At 42.3% G+C, this 15,252-nt stretch overlaps 1 protein-coding gene across 1 annotated transcript in view; it reads left to right on the forward strand.

Annotated features, from left to right (window-relative positions):
• The window catches only part of CMIP (c-Maf inducing protein), a 65,057-nt gene extending 50,820 nt beyond the window's left edge, over nucleotides 1–14,237 (forward strand). Inside the window, exons 11-20 of the mRNA XM_009332298.1 lie at nucleotides 183–209; nucleotides 679–727; nucleotides 2,213–2,338; nucleotides 4,888–5,004; nucleotides 6,463–6,603; nucleotides 7,566–7,613; nucleotides 8,383–8,529; nucleotides 10,023–10,128; nucleotides 11,278–11,348; nucleotides 13,905–14,237. Of these exons, the coding sequence (XP_009330573.1) occupies nucleotides 183–209; nucleotides 679–727; nucleotides 2,213–2,338; nucleotides 4,888–5,004; nucleotides 6,463–6,603; nucleotides 7,566–7,613; nucleotides 8,383–8,529; nucleotides 10,023–10,128; nucleotides 11,278–11,348; nucleotides 13,905–13,958 (886 nt within the window). The 3' untranslated portion in view covers nucleotides 13,959–14,237. The remainder of the gene's footprint in view (nucleotides 1–182; nucleotides 210–678; nucleotides 728–2,212; nucleotides 2,339–4,887; nucleotides 5,005–6,462; nucleotides 6,604–7,565; nucleotides 7,614–8,382; nucleotides 8,530–10,022; nucleotides 10,129–11,277; nucleotides 11,349–13,904) is intronic.
• Nucleotides 14,238–15,252: the final 1,015 nt, after the last annotated feature.

Genomic DNA, 15,252 nt, shown 5'->3' on the forward strand with positions numbered 1-15,252 from the left:
AAGGAGACTTTACCAAATCTTTTTTGGAAAGATTGTTCTTTTTGTCTCGTGTGCTGCAGTTGCTTAGCAAATCCATTTATTATCTGGAAAGAACTGAAAAGTGGTTGTTTGGGTTTTGGGTTCCCCCTGCTGCCCCTTCTCTCAAATCCTCATATTCTTCTGTTTTCTGTTTTAAATTTCAGGGCTCTTGCACATGAGAAATTCACGAAGTAAGTTTGTGGAGCTTGTTTGTTTTATTAAAGGGGGTAATTACTTAAAATACTCGTACTAGTCAATAATAGCAATGATGCATTATTCAATATTGTGCCTCTAACGTTTTTTATCTGTGAGAGGCTGTGACCATGTTCTGTTAGTAATAAAAAGATGTAGTTTTCTTTGTAATTTACTGTGACGGCAGGAGCCCAAGGACTAAAGACACTGGATGCTGATAGAATTTACAAACCAGTTCACCACTGCACATCTCTGAAAGCTTTTCTAGACTATTGTGAATAGGCACTGTCCTTGGCAATCACTTTTAGAGCTCATATTTCCTTCCCGTGGAAGCAGTTCAGCTTGTTTCTCTCTAAAGTGCATGAATATATATCGTTTAAAGTGTAATCCAAGAGAAATGTGACACTTGTGTGAATACTGCAACCAGCAACTGCTTATTCTTGTCCTTTTAACTTTTTTTTGTTTCAGGGAGCTGAAATACGTGATTCAGAGATTTGCAGAAGACCCGAGGCAAGAAGTGAGTTTATTGCCAGTTTACACAGAGTATTAATTGGAGGGATTGCAAGTATACTTGTTCAGAAGATCTCTCCTTAAGTAGTTTGTTTCAAAACATGGTGTGGTTTTGCTGTGCTTAAGTCTCTTAGGGAATAATAGCCACTCAGGGCACACTGTCTTAGTATGAATGGTTTCTTGTGTATAAACGTGTGCTGTGACCTCTTTGTCTGGCATCAGTTGATGTCCGTGCTCCACATTAAACTGCAACCAGCAAGATTTCCCACACTGTTGAATCTCTCAGAGCTTTTCATCTTCCATACAAAAAAAGGGAAGCAAAATCCATGGATCCATACAGCTTACAAAATAACAGGTTTTATTTAGCCGCATTTCAGTTACATTGTGTGCAAATGACCATAATTCCCATGAATTAGCAGGAGAAAGGGGGTGGGAGGTGTGTTGCTGGAATGAGTGCGTAGCTGTAGCCTCATGGTGGCTGACAGCTTCATAGCTGCACATGTAGCTTGTTCAACATCATCAACTTTGGCTGAGTCAGTGGGAACCTCTCATCCGCATTAATTTTTGGTGTTGGCATAAATGGAAGAAAGCTCTCCCAAACTGTCGGTGAGGAGGCTGTGTTGTCATCATTGCCCAGAACTCCTGTTTTTTACGGTTTTAGCCTTTGTGAGCAGTAGTCATCCTTGTCAGATAAGAGAGACCTTCTTGTCTTAGAATGGCACCAGGGTTTCATCTGTCACTAGTGTTACGTGCCCAAAGGAAAGAACATGGACCTTACCTCCCCCCCCCACCCCTCAAAAATTGAAATAGAACATCTCTCTCTTCAAGGGGGGGAAAAAAAGGAAAAAAAAAAAGAAAAAGGAAAAAAAAAGCTTAATTATGACTTCTGTTAAACTGTGGGACTAGATATAGTAATTTAGACTAATGGTTGCTCACTGGTGCCAGTTCTTCTGTGCAACTTCTGTCTTACGTATCCCTGTTGAATTTTCCTTGTGGACTTCCTTCACCCTGACTCTGGTCAAGTTTTATTACAGCAGGAGTAATAGGAATTTTTAATGATTGGAATGAGCAAGCCATCAGCCACTGCATTTGGTGTGCGGATCACATCAGAAGTATAGATACACATGCTGGGAGGATGGGGGGAAAATGGCAGAAGCTCAGAAATTTGAGTCTTTTTTTTGTTTTTTTGGTTGTTGTTTTTTTCCCAAGTGAAAGGAGCTGTTCTAGATCAGAGCCGTTTTGTGTTTGATTTGTGTAAAGGGAATGAAAAAGGCCATGCAATTAGTGATGATACAGCTTCCCTCTTTGTTTATACTGAAAAAATGGATTCTGTGAGTGGAGACTTGCCTGCAGCTCTGTAGATTGGAATATTAACCATGAAATTTCCAGCAGTCCCTGGTTTTGCAGAGTTACTTCTTTTGGCCCAGTGTGGGAGATGCTGGTGATTATTGGCAGGAACTGTAACCTTCCCGATGTCTTCACTTTTTGGCAGGTCCACTCATGTTTGCTGAGTGTGCGGGCTGGCAAAGACGGCTGGTTCCAGCTCTACAGCCCTGGAGGAGTGGCATGTGATGATGATGGAGAGCTGTTTGCCAGTATGGTACGTGTCTGCAATAATGTGAGTTTAGTAACTTCTTTGCAGTAAGTAGCTAATGTGTAGTTGGCAATAACAAGATTTACTTGCTTTTCTCAAAACATTATCAAAATCATGGTTCTGTAAACCACAAGTGTTTACCAGGAAGTCTAAATCTTTATATCACCAAATCCACTGAACTTCCTTGCAGTCGCAATTCAGTTAACGTTAGCCTTCTCTTTTTGAACTTTGGTGTGTTTTTTCACTGGGTTAATGCACAAAACCATGCATGTGTATATGTGTGCACATATGTATGTATTTTTGTATTTATAAATACGTGTGTTTGCATCTGTATAAAAAGCTCTCTCAGAGAATATCAAATACTGCCAGACAGGGGAGACAGACTGTTCTGCACGTCCACACCTAGGATCCACACATCATTTATAGGCTGCCCTGGAATTTAAAAACAACAGTAACATTGAATTAATCAAAGGATGGATAGCTAGATATAAAAATGTGTTAGCAGATTCTCTGCCCAATTACATTATTGTGGGGAGGTATAATTAGAAACCAGCATTCCATTTCCCGCAGTTATTTCTTTTGTAACTCTTAGAAGGACTAGACAGAAAATAACACTGATGCTGGCCCTGTCTTCCTATGCAGCCTCGGTCAAGTCACGTAGGTCTCACTGTGCCTTAATTCTCCATATAGCAAGTAAGATGGAAATGATATTACTTCCTGTCCCTGGTAAGGGGAAGAACATTTGTTGAAGTTGGCTGTTGGGGTATACAGTGAAGTGACTGTCAGGGCGATCTCCACTTTGTGCATCTCCCACATGCTCAGTGTTTTGGGTTGTAAAGAACATGCATGTCTGTCTATACTCTTAACTTAAATTCAGATGGATCAGATATCTTTGAAACAGATAATGGAAAAAGACTGTTCACAAAAGGTTTCATCCCTCTTCACTGATTCTCTGTCTTTTTATGTTTGAAAAGAAAATTTCTTCAGAACTATATCATTTCTCCTGAGAGCTTTTGCGGTCCAAGATATTTATGAGCATCAGGAGATGGTGTGCATGAGAAAGCACAATGCTAACACATTAATATGCAGTACTCTGTGCCCTTTGCAAGGATGTTGATAAATACTTAAAGAGCTGCTAACGACTAACCATAAAGTTTGAAAAACATCCTGTTCTGAGATGGACCTTACATTAGTGTTAGCGTCAGTATTTTCTGTCGCTCCAGAAAACCTCCAAAAAAGCTTAATGATAAGTGCATGAAATGAAATCCTTTCTGGCTTGAAGCTTACTGTTTTTAAAGGCCACCTGAGCTGATGGATACTTAAGAAAAAAAGATTTTGTGTTTTTCTGAAAGCTTTGCTGGTAATGAAGCCATGAGGAAGAAGAATTGCATGGTAGCACATGATCCGCATAGAATTGAGCCCATCATGGCATGGTTGCGATATTTTCAGCAGTATTGAACATAGTCCAGGCAATACCATGAACCAGGGGGACCACAGAACGTACTTACAAACTTATTGTAGAGTAGTGCTGATGTTGAGTCTACATAATGGAGGTCTTACTGCCCAGGTCATTGAAAACTACAAATTCTCACATAGTGCTCTGCCAGCAAGCTGGTGTGAATCAGCCGTCTGGGCCATAAAACCAGACTTTCAGCTAGGAACCCGAAATTCTCTGCAGCTAATCTCTAGGGCTTCTAAATGGGAAGGAATATTGCCAACCTCTTTTGTGAGAAGAGACTCTCATATTTGGTTTGTACAAGTGGCTTTGCATTTCTGCCATAGGTGTTACTATGTGATATCATCCAATGCTTTCTGGAGCTAGGAGAGAGTCTGTAGGACACTTTTGTCAGCTAGTGGACTCGAAGGAGTCTTATTCAGGCAGCGTTCTCAGCAGTTCTTTCCTTTCAGGGAAAACTGAGCGAAAGGGAAAGCAAGATAATGACCCAAGAGCATGAAAGCACACGAAGTCATCTCTGACTTAGGGCTCAGGACTGCTGGATTTTCTTAAAGCACTCCTTCCTTTCCCAGTCAGCTCCTGTCTGTTCATTCTGAACAGGTGATTTTGTCTGTCACCACCCCTTAACCAAGGCTAGTGTTCAGCCAGCAGATTGCCAGCACCACTGCCTTTTACCTAGACGTGCAGCCCACACAACCCTTGCTCACCAGCTGGCATTTCCAGAGAAACTGAACCACAAACAGATGCAAAAGCAAAAGCTCCTGTGGTTCCCCTGGGAATGGGTTCATCATGTTACTAGGGATCGGGGCAATTGCACAGCTGCTCTGATGTTTCCTGGGAAGCCTATATCAGGGCTCTGGGCTGTCAGCTGAGCTCCTTTATGGAGGAAAACTACCAGCTCCCTCAGATCTCGCTAGGCATCACCTTTTTCAAAAAGTCACTTCCAATCAGCAGTAAAGCTGTTGAGAGACTGCAACCATAATCGTAATGAGGGCCTCCTTTTCTTTAGGTTTGTTGCAAATACTTACATTTGTTTGACTGCGTAACAATGTCGCTTCCAGAGGTATATGTGTTTCTTAGGCTTACACCTCTAATTTTAGCTCTGTTTCTCAAATAGGTTCATATTTTAATGGGATCCTGCTATAAAACAAAGAAGTTCCTGCTTTCACTGGCTGAAAATAAATTAGGACCTTGCATGCTACTGGCTTTGAGGGGTAACCAGACGATGGTAGAGGTAAGCCCTAAACATACATGGTCATATAGGTTTACGAGCAGTATTCAGATGCGGTTTCACACTGCCTTTCCCAGAATTAGATCTAGTGGAACTAGAGAAGCCGAGTTCAGGTTTGTATCGTATCAAACACCAGCAGTGGGCAGTTGTGTTTCTCTCGGTTAAGTGGAATGGAATATTGTTGTTCTGCAGATATGAGTGTGAATTACATGAAAGGTGGGTGCGAGAATTTTTGGAGAGATTGTTTGCTATAATTCAGTTGGAGAGGCTAAAATGGGAAATAAATGGCCATGATGGTACAGGCTGTGGCAAGGGGTCAGAATTCAGAACCACAAGGCTTTTCCGTGACTAAATACGTGCAAAACGAGCAGTGCACAAGAAGTGCATTTACAAAACCTTATTTACTTGCATTAATATACATTTTTTTGTGCTTATGATTAGTTATTTTTGTTGCACTAATTGTTTATACATATTTTTCTGGGTTTCTTTAGAGAAGTTTCGTGATAAATATCATATATTTTAAATGGAAATAGAGGGTGGTTAAATGGGTGGAAGGAGTTACGATTTTTCATTGACTTAGATCTGTGCATGCTAATTTAATCCAGTAAATAAAAGAGTGTGCTGCATGAATTTGAATATAATATTGCTTGATTTCTTTCATTAAAAATAATTAAAATTATGGAAGGAATAAAAACTTTGCATTTTAATAGCAATGGCATGGTATGTAGCTGAAAAGGAAAGGCAGCATGGAGGGGGCAGCTGAAAAGGAAAGGCAGCATGGAGGGGGCAGCTTGTGTCCTAAGCCCATGTGACCCACTGGAATCGTCCCCTGGTGTCTAACTTGCTCCTGGCAGCCCCTTGCCCAGGGGTGAGTCAGGTGTGTTCCCGATGAGATGGAGGGTGTCCTGGCCACAGCAGCGAGCTCCCAGCTTCATCTTCTCTCGGAGCCTCTCTGGCCTTTCCCCATCCTGCCTCATAGGCTGGATACACTTCACATGCGTTCTGCTTGCACAGAAGCCCCAGCACTTAGGGACAGAAAATCCAGCACTTAGGGAACTGCTTGGCTCTACTGCCCATGTGTAATGTCCCAAGTCTGCCAATCTGCAGTCTAGCCGGTGTACCTGGGAAATACTGGATCGATTGTACCTGTTCTGAAGAGGGCTGTGGCATGAAGCCATCTTCCAGGACTGATGCAAAGTAATTGCACCTCTCGGGCAGAAGGAATGAGCGCTAATGGAAGACAGGATAGATAGGCTGACTTTCAGAGATTAGAGTTCATTCTTTACGAATTAAAAATTGGTTTCTTGTGTTGAAAGGTCAGTAAATGTTGCTACGATCCTCAAATCTAGCCTGCATAATGCATGCTCTGAAAACTTAGCCAGTAATTTGAATTAGCATGCCCAGTGTAATTAGGGTATTTGGAAGAAATTGAATGTAAGCACTGCAGTGACATGCTGCTAGATTTTGTGTTTGATGCTGGAATACAACATCATCGATAATAATGACACCCAGCTCCAGATCATCTCTACCCTGGAAAGCACAGACGTGGGAAAGAGAATGTATGAACAGCTGTGTGACAGGCAGAGGGAGTTAAAAGAGCTGGTATGTCGCCCTGCATGCAGTATTGCCATAGCACATTGTGGTCTGTACTCTCCAGAAATGGAGGTACAAAAGAAAGATAAGCAGGGTGTGAAATTCCCAGTTAACAACAGGATGGGAGCAGTATTTGGAGGATTTTACTGTGAATGTATATACTGTGTGATATTTACTGATGTGTCTAATCCCATACTATGTTTATGAATGATATTCAATAACCTGCTTAGAAGCTGCGTGAAAGAATAAAGGTGAAATCCTGCTGTCTTAAGATCTTACAAGTCAGCTTGTCAAATTCTGCCACCTTTTGACATATGAGTAGCAAATGGTTCTAGTGCTGGCCAGCATTTCTTAATGCTTTGACATTCACAACATTTCACCGAGATGGTCTTTAGGTCTAGTTTTCAGAGCTACAGCCTATGACAAAAGATTTTTTCCTGATTTTAAAGACAGGATCTACAGATTGAAGATAGATCTGCTTTCATTAGCACTTTTTCACCTATGCAAACATGCCCGCAATCTTCCTCTTCCCTCTTTCGCGTTTATATTTGTCTTCTTTAACCCCTGCTCCCAGCCTGAAAAGTATATGCTTTTTTTGAAGTCAAACAAATGATTTTATCAGCTGTGCAGTCTCAACCCCTTTGCTATCTTAGTCCGGCATTTTAAGGCTGTTTCCTTTAAAGTGAAAGTAACTAAATAATGGCAGGCTGAATCAGACAAAATGCTGACCAATGGCACGAAGACCACTAGCTGCGGTTAGTGGACGTCCCCTGGGTAGCAACCAGCCTGCATCTAGCACACTCAGAAAAAAAAAATCTGTCAGTGCAGAAAAAGCAGGGAAGAGGTGGAAGGGCTGGCAGAGAGCTTTGAAATCGGAGCAGGGTTTGCTCTAGTGAAGAGCTTGCTATACTTCAGTTGGTCTGAAATGTAGAATGGCAACTTGTTTGACCAAAATATCTTCTCTCTTACAGCAAAGAAAAGGTGGTCCCACAAGGTTAACACTGCCATCCAAATCCACAGTAAGTTAATCATGTCAATAGAAAAACGAGCTTTATCTTTCCATATTTAAACACTTGATTTATGTTTGCCATGTGGCACAGTGATTTTGGTCAGTCGAGAGGGGAGCCATTCTACTTGCTCTGTCAACACAACTCGAGTTTACACAAATAAGGGCACATTTCTGCTCTTGGGTCTGTTCAGCAGTTTCCAACGCAAGTACACGCGTCAGACTGTCAGATTTATACTGGTGCGCAGATTTGGAATTTACAGTAGGATCTAATGGTATATTTGGGGACAGAATTTTGCATTAAAAAAAGCAGACTTCACAATGTCCAGTTCTGGATCTTAGACATGAAAGTCTGAAGGAGACCCATCACTGTTGCAGTTAAGCCTGTTGTAAACCCAGACTAACTTCACTGAGGCCAGGTAATGGTCCTGAACACAGTTTGGATCTAGAACTTGCAGTGAAATCTTCATTAAGTTAAAAGACCCATCTTCGACATTTGTTCTGACACTGAAGCCTTCGTGTCTCATAAGGATACACACGCAAAGAAAATTTTTGTCCTAATGTCTGGATACATTTTTCCCAGGGTGTGTGAAGCAACGCTGCCACAAGAGCCCAGCTGCTTGCCAAGCAAATAGAAACTTCTCTGTGTGGTTCTCTATTACTGTAAACAAGTGGTATAATTGTGCAACTCTTGCTGGTTAACAGTATCAGTGACACCACTGCAGATGATTGCAGGCTGAGGAGTCAATAATCTTGCTCATCAATCTGTTGTTTGCTTTCAGGATGCAGACCTGGCCCGCTTGCTAAGCTCGGGATCTTTTGGAAATTTGGAAAACCTCAGCCTGGCCTTTACCAATGTGACAAGTGCTTGTGCTGAGCACCTCATTAAACTGCCTTCGCTCAAGCAGCTGAACCTGTGGTCAACTCAGGTAAGTGCTTTACAGACTGAAACTCAGAGCCGGAACCAATGCTGACTAATTCTGAAATTTCACATTACGTCAGCACGAGAAGAGTGTGTGAAGAGGCTAGCTTAGAATGAGTTTGTCCTCATGCTATTTTTACAGGGCCTTTCTGTGGTCTAGCTCGTCTTGGAGGCTGGTTTTTCTTTTTTTCTTTTTTTCTTTTTTAATTTTTTAAATTTTATTTTATTTTTAATTATAAAAGGGTTGCTGTTATCTTGGGTTGAATGTTCCAGTTAGGCATTGTTGATACTGTGTATTCTGAGAAGTGCTTATGCTTTCACCCATTTAGGACAAAAAAAATGATATTGTGCAGCTCATCTGGTCAAGCAAAACACAGAGCCTATGCAATGTAGGCAGAGAATTGCCCTGAATGCTGATCAACCAGAATTTCTTTAAAAAAAACAGCAACAAAAAGAAACTCAAATAATGAATAAATAGAAGGCAACTATAATGAGAATGTGGTTATTTTGTAAGCAAAAAGAGGCCAAGTTAACTGAATAAATTATTCAGCTGTTAATTGAAAGAGCTTTTACAATTAAATTTTTCTTCTACATTTCCGTGCTGGTTTTGGTCTCTGAGGTTTTCCTTTGAATAGGTTCTCCCCATTTTCTGTTAGCACCTATTTGTCGTCCTCGCTGAAAATATGATTATTCTCAATGCAACCACAAAAAGCATAATTTTTTTTTCCACTCAAATGTCATGTAAATATCTTGTTTTGTTTTCCTAACTACTTTTGTATCCCAGAAATTTCCTCTTTTTGTGTGGGGAATATAAAGTAGAATCTGATTGCTTGATTGTCTTAAGACCGTCTTGTAATCTCCTCCAGATCTGTCCTAGCAATGTAACTTTTGGATTTGAAAACTTTGATGCTTCTTGCTCAAAATGAGTTTGATTTCACTGGACAAAGAGCCTGCTTTTTGTATGATTTTTTTTTTATTTAAAAAAACCCAACAAACCGAGCTTAGATTCCATTTTATTTTGTGATATCCTGGTTTCCATTAATCTAGAATTTAGAAACAGCAGAAACGAAGTGGGTCAATAGAACAATTACCGATCAATAGTACATTGTTCTTGAGACCAAAATAGCTAATTAATACCACTTGCATTATGCTTTTTTTTTTGTGATGTGGTTGGGAACTGGCTGAGACTGCCATAACCGTCTTGTATAGCCTGGGTGGGAGCTCTCTCATACAAAGTCCAGACTTCAAAGGCACCATTCTAATTAAATGATGGCCTGCGGTTAAGTGCGCACAAGTCACTTAATTTTTTGGTTCCCCATCTGCAAAATAGGAATAAAACTGTTTGCTTTCTCTCCTGTCATTTGAGATTGCAGTAAACAATCTGAGTGTGGCTTTGAGGGCTCATCTGCAAACCTCATTTTAATGTGCCCTGTTTGCACTGAGGTACTTGCACATGATGTTCCTGCATTGTTTGAAAACAACTTTGCTTGCGCCCCACAGTTCGGAGATGCAGGGTTGCGGCTTCTGTCTGAACACCTCACGATGCTGCAAGTGCTCAACCTTTGCGAGACTCCTGTCACGGATGCTGGGCTGCTGGCACTTAGTTGTAAGTGACCAAAATAAGCTACAGAGGAAAATGATGTGGGTTCGGAGGAATTCACGTGGGTTCAGACAGAAGATTGATTTCTTGGCTGCCACAGTGCTGCTTCCGCAGGGATTTAGGACAGGCCGTGGTTGCGTTTGGGTTTAAACTTCCCTCCTCCCTGCCAGCTCAAGTTGGCCGTTCAGCTGCAGGCAGGGGAAGCGGGATGGTGGTCTGAGCCTGCTGATGCTTAGTGGCCTCGTGTGGGCTTTGTTGTCCCAGACCATGCTCTAGCTCTTGCCTCTGACCTTACTGATGGCACTTGTCTCGATCTTACATGGTGACCTGTTGCCCTGGGATTTCCCAGCTTTTTTCACATGCCCTCCTGTGGGTGTCCCCTCTGGGTGGGAATCTGACCTTGTGGTGCAGGAGGGGAAGATTACAAAGCCACGTAGCAGCTTATTAGTGAGTTTAGCAACCGTGCACAGCAGGTTTCGTACCCTCTCTGGCATTTTTTGTTCCTTCTTTTTTGGGGAGGTGAAACTCTCGCTATTCTTAATATAAATAGGGCAAGGCAGAGTGGGGCCATCTAAGCAGCAGTCAGGATTCCCTTGTGCACTAAGAGCTGCTCAACGTGCCAGAATGAGACCCTTTCCAACATCCAACAGTATATTACAAACCTCGCCCGTTGGGTTTGAAGGGCTCCTTTAATAGGCTTGATCCTACACAGACGTGCCAGACAGGCCAGTAGTTATGGCTCATCCTAGTAAACTATTCTGCTAAGTACCGGAGCCTAAAATGGAAATGGGGGGCAGGGAGGGGAGAGGGAGGACTGCTAGATCAGCATGGCCCCTGCGTGCACCATGCAGAGCACTGAGAACGGGCGCTATTCAGAATAATGTGCAGGAAACTGATTATGAGAAGTTGCCTCAACTCCTTTGAAGTCAGCGTACTTAAGCATATGCTTAATGGCCCTTCCTAAATAGGGACTTTTTCCTGGATGAGGGCCCAAACAGCTGTTTATCCATTCGTACTTCTATATTTTACACTATTCAGCTTTTTCCTGAGAGTGCTGCACATAGCCATGTCTTGTTTATGCTTTGGCCTACTGTAAGCCTGATATTTTAAGAAAATGCAGCATGATCATAAATATCTGTGTGTTTTCTCTTTTAGCCATGAAGAGCCTGTGTAGTTTAAATATGAACAGCACCAAACTTTCAGCAGATACCTATGAAGATCTCAAGGTATTTCTGAATTGCATCCACTAAAGATGAGAAGTAGCTGGCCCAAGAGGACTTGCAGATTTAGCAAGTACATGGTTGGTAGTGCCTAGTGCAGAGAGAACTGGCCCCATGGAGTGGGTAGCATGAAAGTCATCTGAAGAGGGTAAAGTGGACTATTTTGGGGAGATAATGACTGGAAACAGCTTTCTGAGGTTGCTGGCTTTGATGGACTCGGGAAGCATTTAATATGCTGAATGGACAAGTATGAGATGGAATCAGAAACTGAATCTTTCTGCCAATGCTATCAACAGTAAGGGTTTCATAAATAGGAGCGTATCAGGTTGTTTCTGATGTGGATACACAGATAGGTAAAATCTAGTGCACACCTCCAAAGCCATGTCCTGTACTGTTAACAGGACCAAAAGTAACGTGGGTGAACAGCATTACGGAGCTTTGATTCAGAACGCAAAGGGAGAATTAAATCATTGAGGAAGGTGCAAGTTTATCTTGACAGCTCTTGGACTGGAGCTGGGCTTTAAACAGGAACACCTGCACAAATGCTCAGTTCCCAAGTTTGACATGTAAGATGTCTGGTGTTACCATTTGTACTCTGAATTTAGAACCACTTCAGCAAAATGGTGTAAAGAACTAGAATGTAGCTGTGGGAGGGGAACGGCCCCAGGTGGTTTCAGACAAAGACTGCCTGAGATGCGTTGGCTTTCATGACTTCACGTGGACTTCGTCTTCACTCTGGTGTTGCGTGAGTCACATCTCCCAAAGTCTTACCTTATAAACCCAAGCACTCGAGATGAAACGCCACGTTATGTTGTCTTGTGTGTTGAAACCTTAGATTGTGCCAGGTTTATTCAAAAAGGTCACAACCTTGGGTTGAGTTTCGAACTTGAGGCAAGTCCTGAAACCGCTCTGCTTTCAAAATTCCCTGCAAATGTGTATCTTCGGTTCTGGCTGCGGAGCCAGGGCTCCCCCAGGGACACAGTTGCAATGCTGCTAGCATGGATTTTTCAAGATCAAGTTTTCAAAACTTGTGTCACAATTGTATATGCAAAGAAGTCGTCCTTGGAATTAACAGCTGGCTTGCAGATGGGTTCACACAATGGAGCTTGTATAAGGCCCCAAGCATTTACAGACAATCAAGGTCAATGCTGTATTTGGCCCAGGGCTCTGAAATCGAGTCTATTGAAAGGCTCCTCCGGTCCTACCCCTGCTTCTGAGCCACTTTGCCACTAAGTTCAGACCGAAACTCATGTTTTCCTAACTGGTTCCCTCTGCTCTGGTATTGCATTAACAGTCCTTAGCAGCAACACAAGAAAGTGATTTGCCAGGGCAAACAGCAAAACTGGCTGTGAGCAAAGTCCCGATGATTGCAGAGAATTAAAAAAGCTGAGAAAACAGGCATGCGTCACTTTTTCCCCTCTCACCTCTTTCATTGAGATCTATCTTAGTGGCCATTTTTTTAGAGCTCTGTGCATGTTCAAAGGGAGGGTAATAGTTTCTTTCCCTGGGGCACATGGTTGTAGGTCTGTTGAGAACAGCTCAGACTTCAAAGAACGTATTTTTGATACAAATCTTTCCTTCTTCTCCCCTTGGTCTGCGAGAGCATTCGGGGCACAAGCCAATGATGACGTTTCCTCTCCGCTCCATCCCCCACCCCACTAAACACACTTGCACACACACAGACACCCACATATGTACCAGGCAGGCTGAACCAGACAATAAATAAACACCCACTACTGAAGTCATTATTGCCTAACTGAAAAATTATTTGCTGGCAGTGTCTGTAGGATTATGACTAGCTCTTATCAAAATATGCGTGCACATAAATCAGGGAGTGAGGTAATAATGACTCCTAGAAACTTCCAACTCCTCAATTATGCCCTAGCCTAATTAAATGTGTTTATTTGTTTTGAGAGAATTAGCCATACAATTATGGTCAGAGAGCATGGAAACGGGATCGACAAGTAGGAACGGTGCAAACAGCCAATTCCCATCTGCCTCGCACAGGGTAATTCGGGAACAATACGTCCAAATGCGGTGGAGTTACGGAAAGGAGACCACAAAGACACCGAAAGTTGCTAACGCTCTCCAAATTTTTTTAATATATGGAGGGAAAAATCAAGCAACGACTTAGTGTGGAGGCTGAAGAAGGAACGTGTGGCTGGCTGCTGCAGTTTGAGTCCACTGCCTTCACGGCTGGAGTTTGACAGACAAATTTTGCTAAGTGTTTGTATAAAAAATAAAGATCGGGGTCTGATCTGGACCTGATCGCTGGTGCGTTGGTTTTACTAGAGCTGCTCGTTTGTGCCGCAGGCGTGGCTTAGTCTTGTGTGTCTGTAAAGGCTCAGCCTCTTGTTCCTTCATTAACACCTGTATGCTTCCGCTCGCTGCTGAACTCGGCACTGGTACTCTGCAGGGCTGAGGTCGTAGCGCATCTTCCTGCAGCTTGTGGCCGACAGATCGATCCTCCCAGTTTGCTGGCGGTACAGATTTGACGGGAACTTTTTTCCCGAGTCCTGAACGCGTGTCATTAATTCTGACCTTTTCCTACCCTCCCCACAGGCTAAACTACCCAATCTGAAAGAAGTGGACGTCCGCTACACCGAAGCATGGTGAACTCCCCCTGCCTCCGACTCTTCTCTTTTGCTTCTCATGAGAAGGAAAAGATTTTTAAAACAAACAGAGAAAAACAAACCGGAAAATAACTTTTGGCTAATACCTGTAGAGCAGTGAGTCCTGGGACTTGGTGGTAGGAGTCGTGGTTGTGGGGTAGAGTGGCGTTGTGTGTGTCAGGGGGGACGGGGCAAGCCTGGACCCGGACGGATTCTTTCAGCTTTGTGATTTCGGAATCAACATGATTTAAATTGAAAAGGAAAAAAAAAAAAAAGGAAAAAAAAGGACTTTGTAGCAGCAAGAGGATTATAAAGAGGAAAAAAACACCTTTGTGGATTTTATTTGCCTTTGTGTTTTATGCCGTGTGGAGAAAAAAAATATATTCATTTGTCATTATTTACCTGGGTTTCCTTGGCTGGCACCCATCCAGTCAGAACTCCTCTTTCACCAGTTTTGCTCCAGAAAATCAAACTTACAAAAATCTCAAGAGAAGAAAACCAAAACCAATATGATTTTCACCTCCCCCCATGTCCTTGCAGTTGTTATGCAAAGTAATTTTGTTGTACATAAGATTTACATAATGCACCTATTTAAGAAAATGGTTCACGAATAACAGGTCTGGGACCTGTCTTTTATTTATGAATTGTTAATTCTTTTACCCTTTTTTTGCGTATAGTACTGTATAAACTAGTTTGCTGTCTTGTTGTTATTATTATTTTTTTTAAAAGGAAATGTCCTTCTTGAAGAATTGCCTTTTAGTAATGCATACTGTATTATACTCCCTCTCTGTCACAACATTCATCGCGTTGTCTTTTTGATTTCAAAATGCCTCAAACGTTATCAAATAGGAAGGAAAATATCTATCGAGGGGGATATGGTTGTGGGGGAGGGGGTGCAGGGATTAATAAAAGTCACGTTTCCTTCCGAAGCCTGAAAACTTTCTTCAAACCATGTCAGGTTTAAACACGGGAGATGGGGAAAAGACGTCGTTCATTTTGCCAATGGGGTATTCGCAAAACTCTGTAGACTTTACAAGTTGCCTCGGTTGTTTTCTGTTTACGTCCGATATTTCAAAAAGAGAAAACAAAGCTCTCCCTCCATTTTGTGCATCAGCTTTTTCTATTTTTTTTTTTCCCTCCCCTCCTCTTCTCCGCCCTCCCCCCCCTCCCCCTACCTGTTCTGTGCACGCATTGTTCTGCATGTTCCTCTGGGGAGACTGAAAAAATAGCGTTGTTGCTGATCCGATAGCTCTGACCTGTCTGTAAATGTGACTGCTACATTTTTCAAATTCCACAGT

The sequence above is a fragment of the Pygoscelis adeliae genome, unplaced genomic scaffold (assembly GCF_000699105.1).
Source record: "Pygoscelis adeliae isolate BGI_AS28 unplaced genomic scaffold, ASM69910v1 Scaffold18, whole genome shotgun sequence".
NCBI classification, from domain to species: domain Eukaryota; kingdom Metazoa; phylum Chordata; class Aves; order Sphenisciformes; family Spheniscidae; genus Pygoscelis; species Pygoscelis adeliae.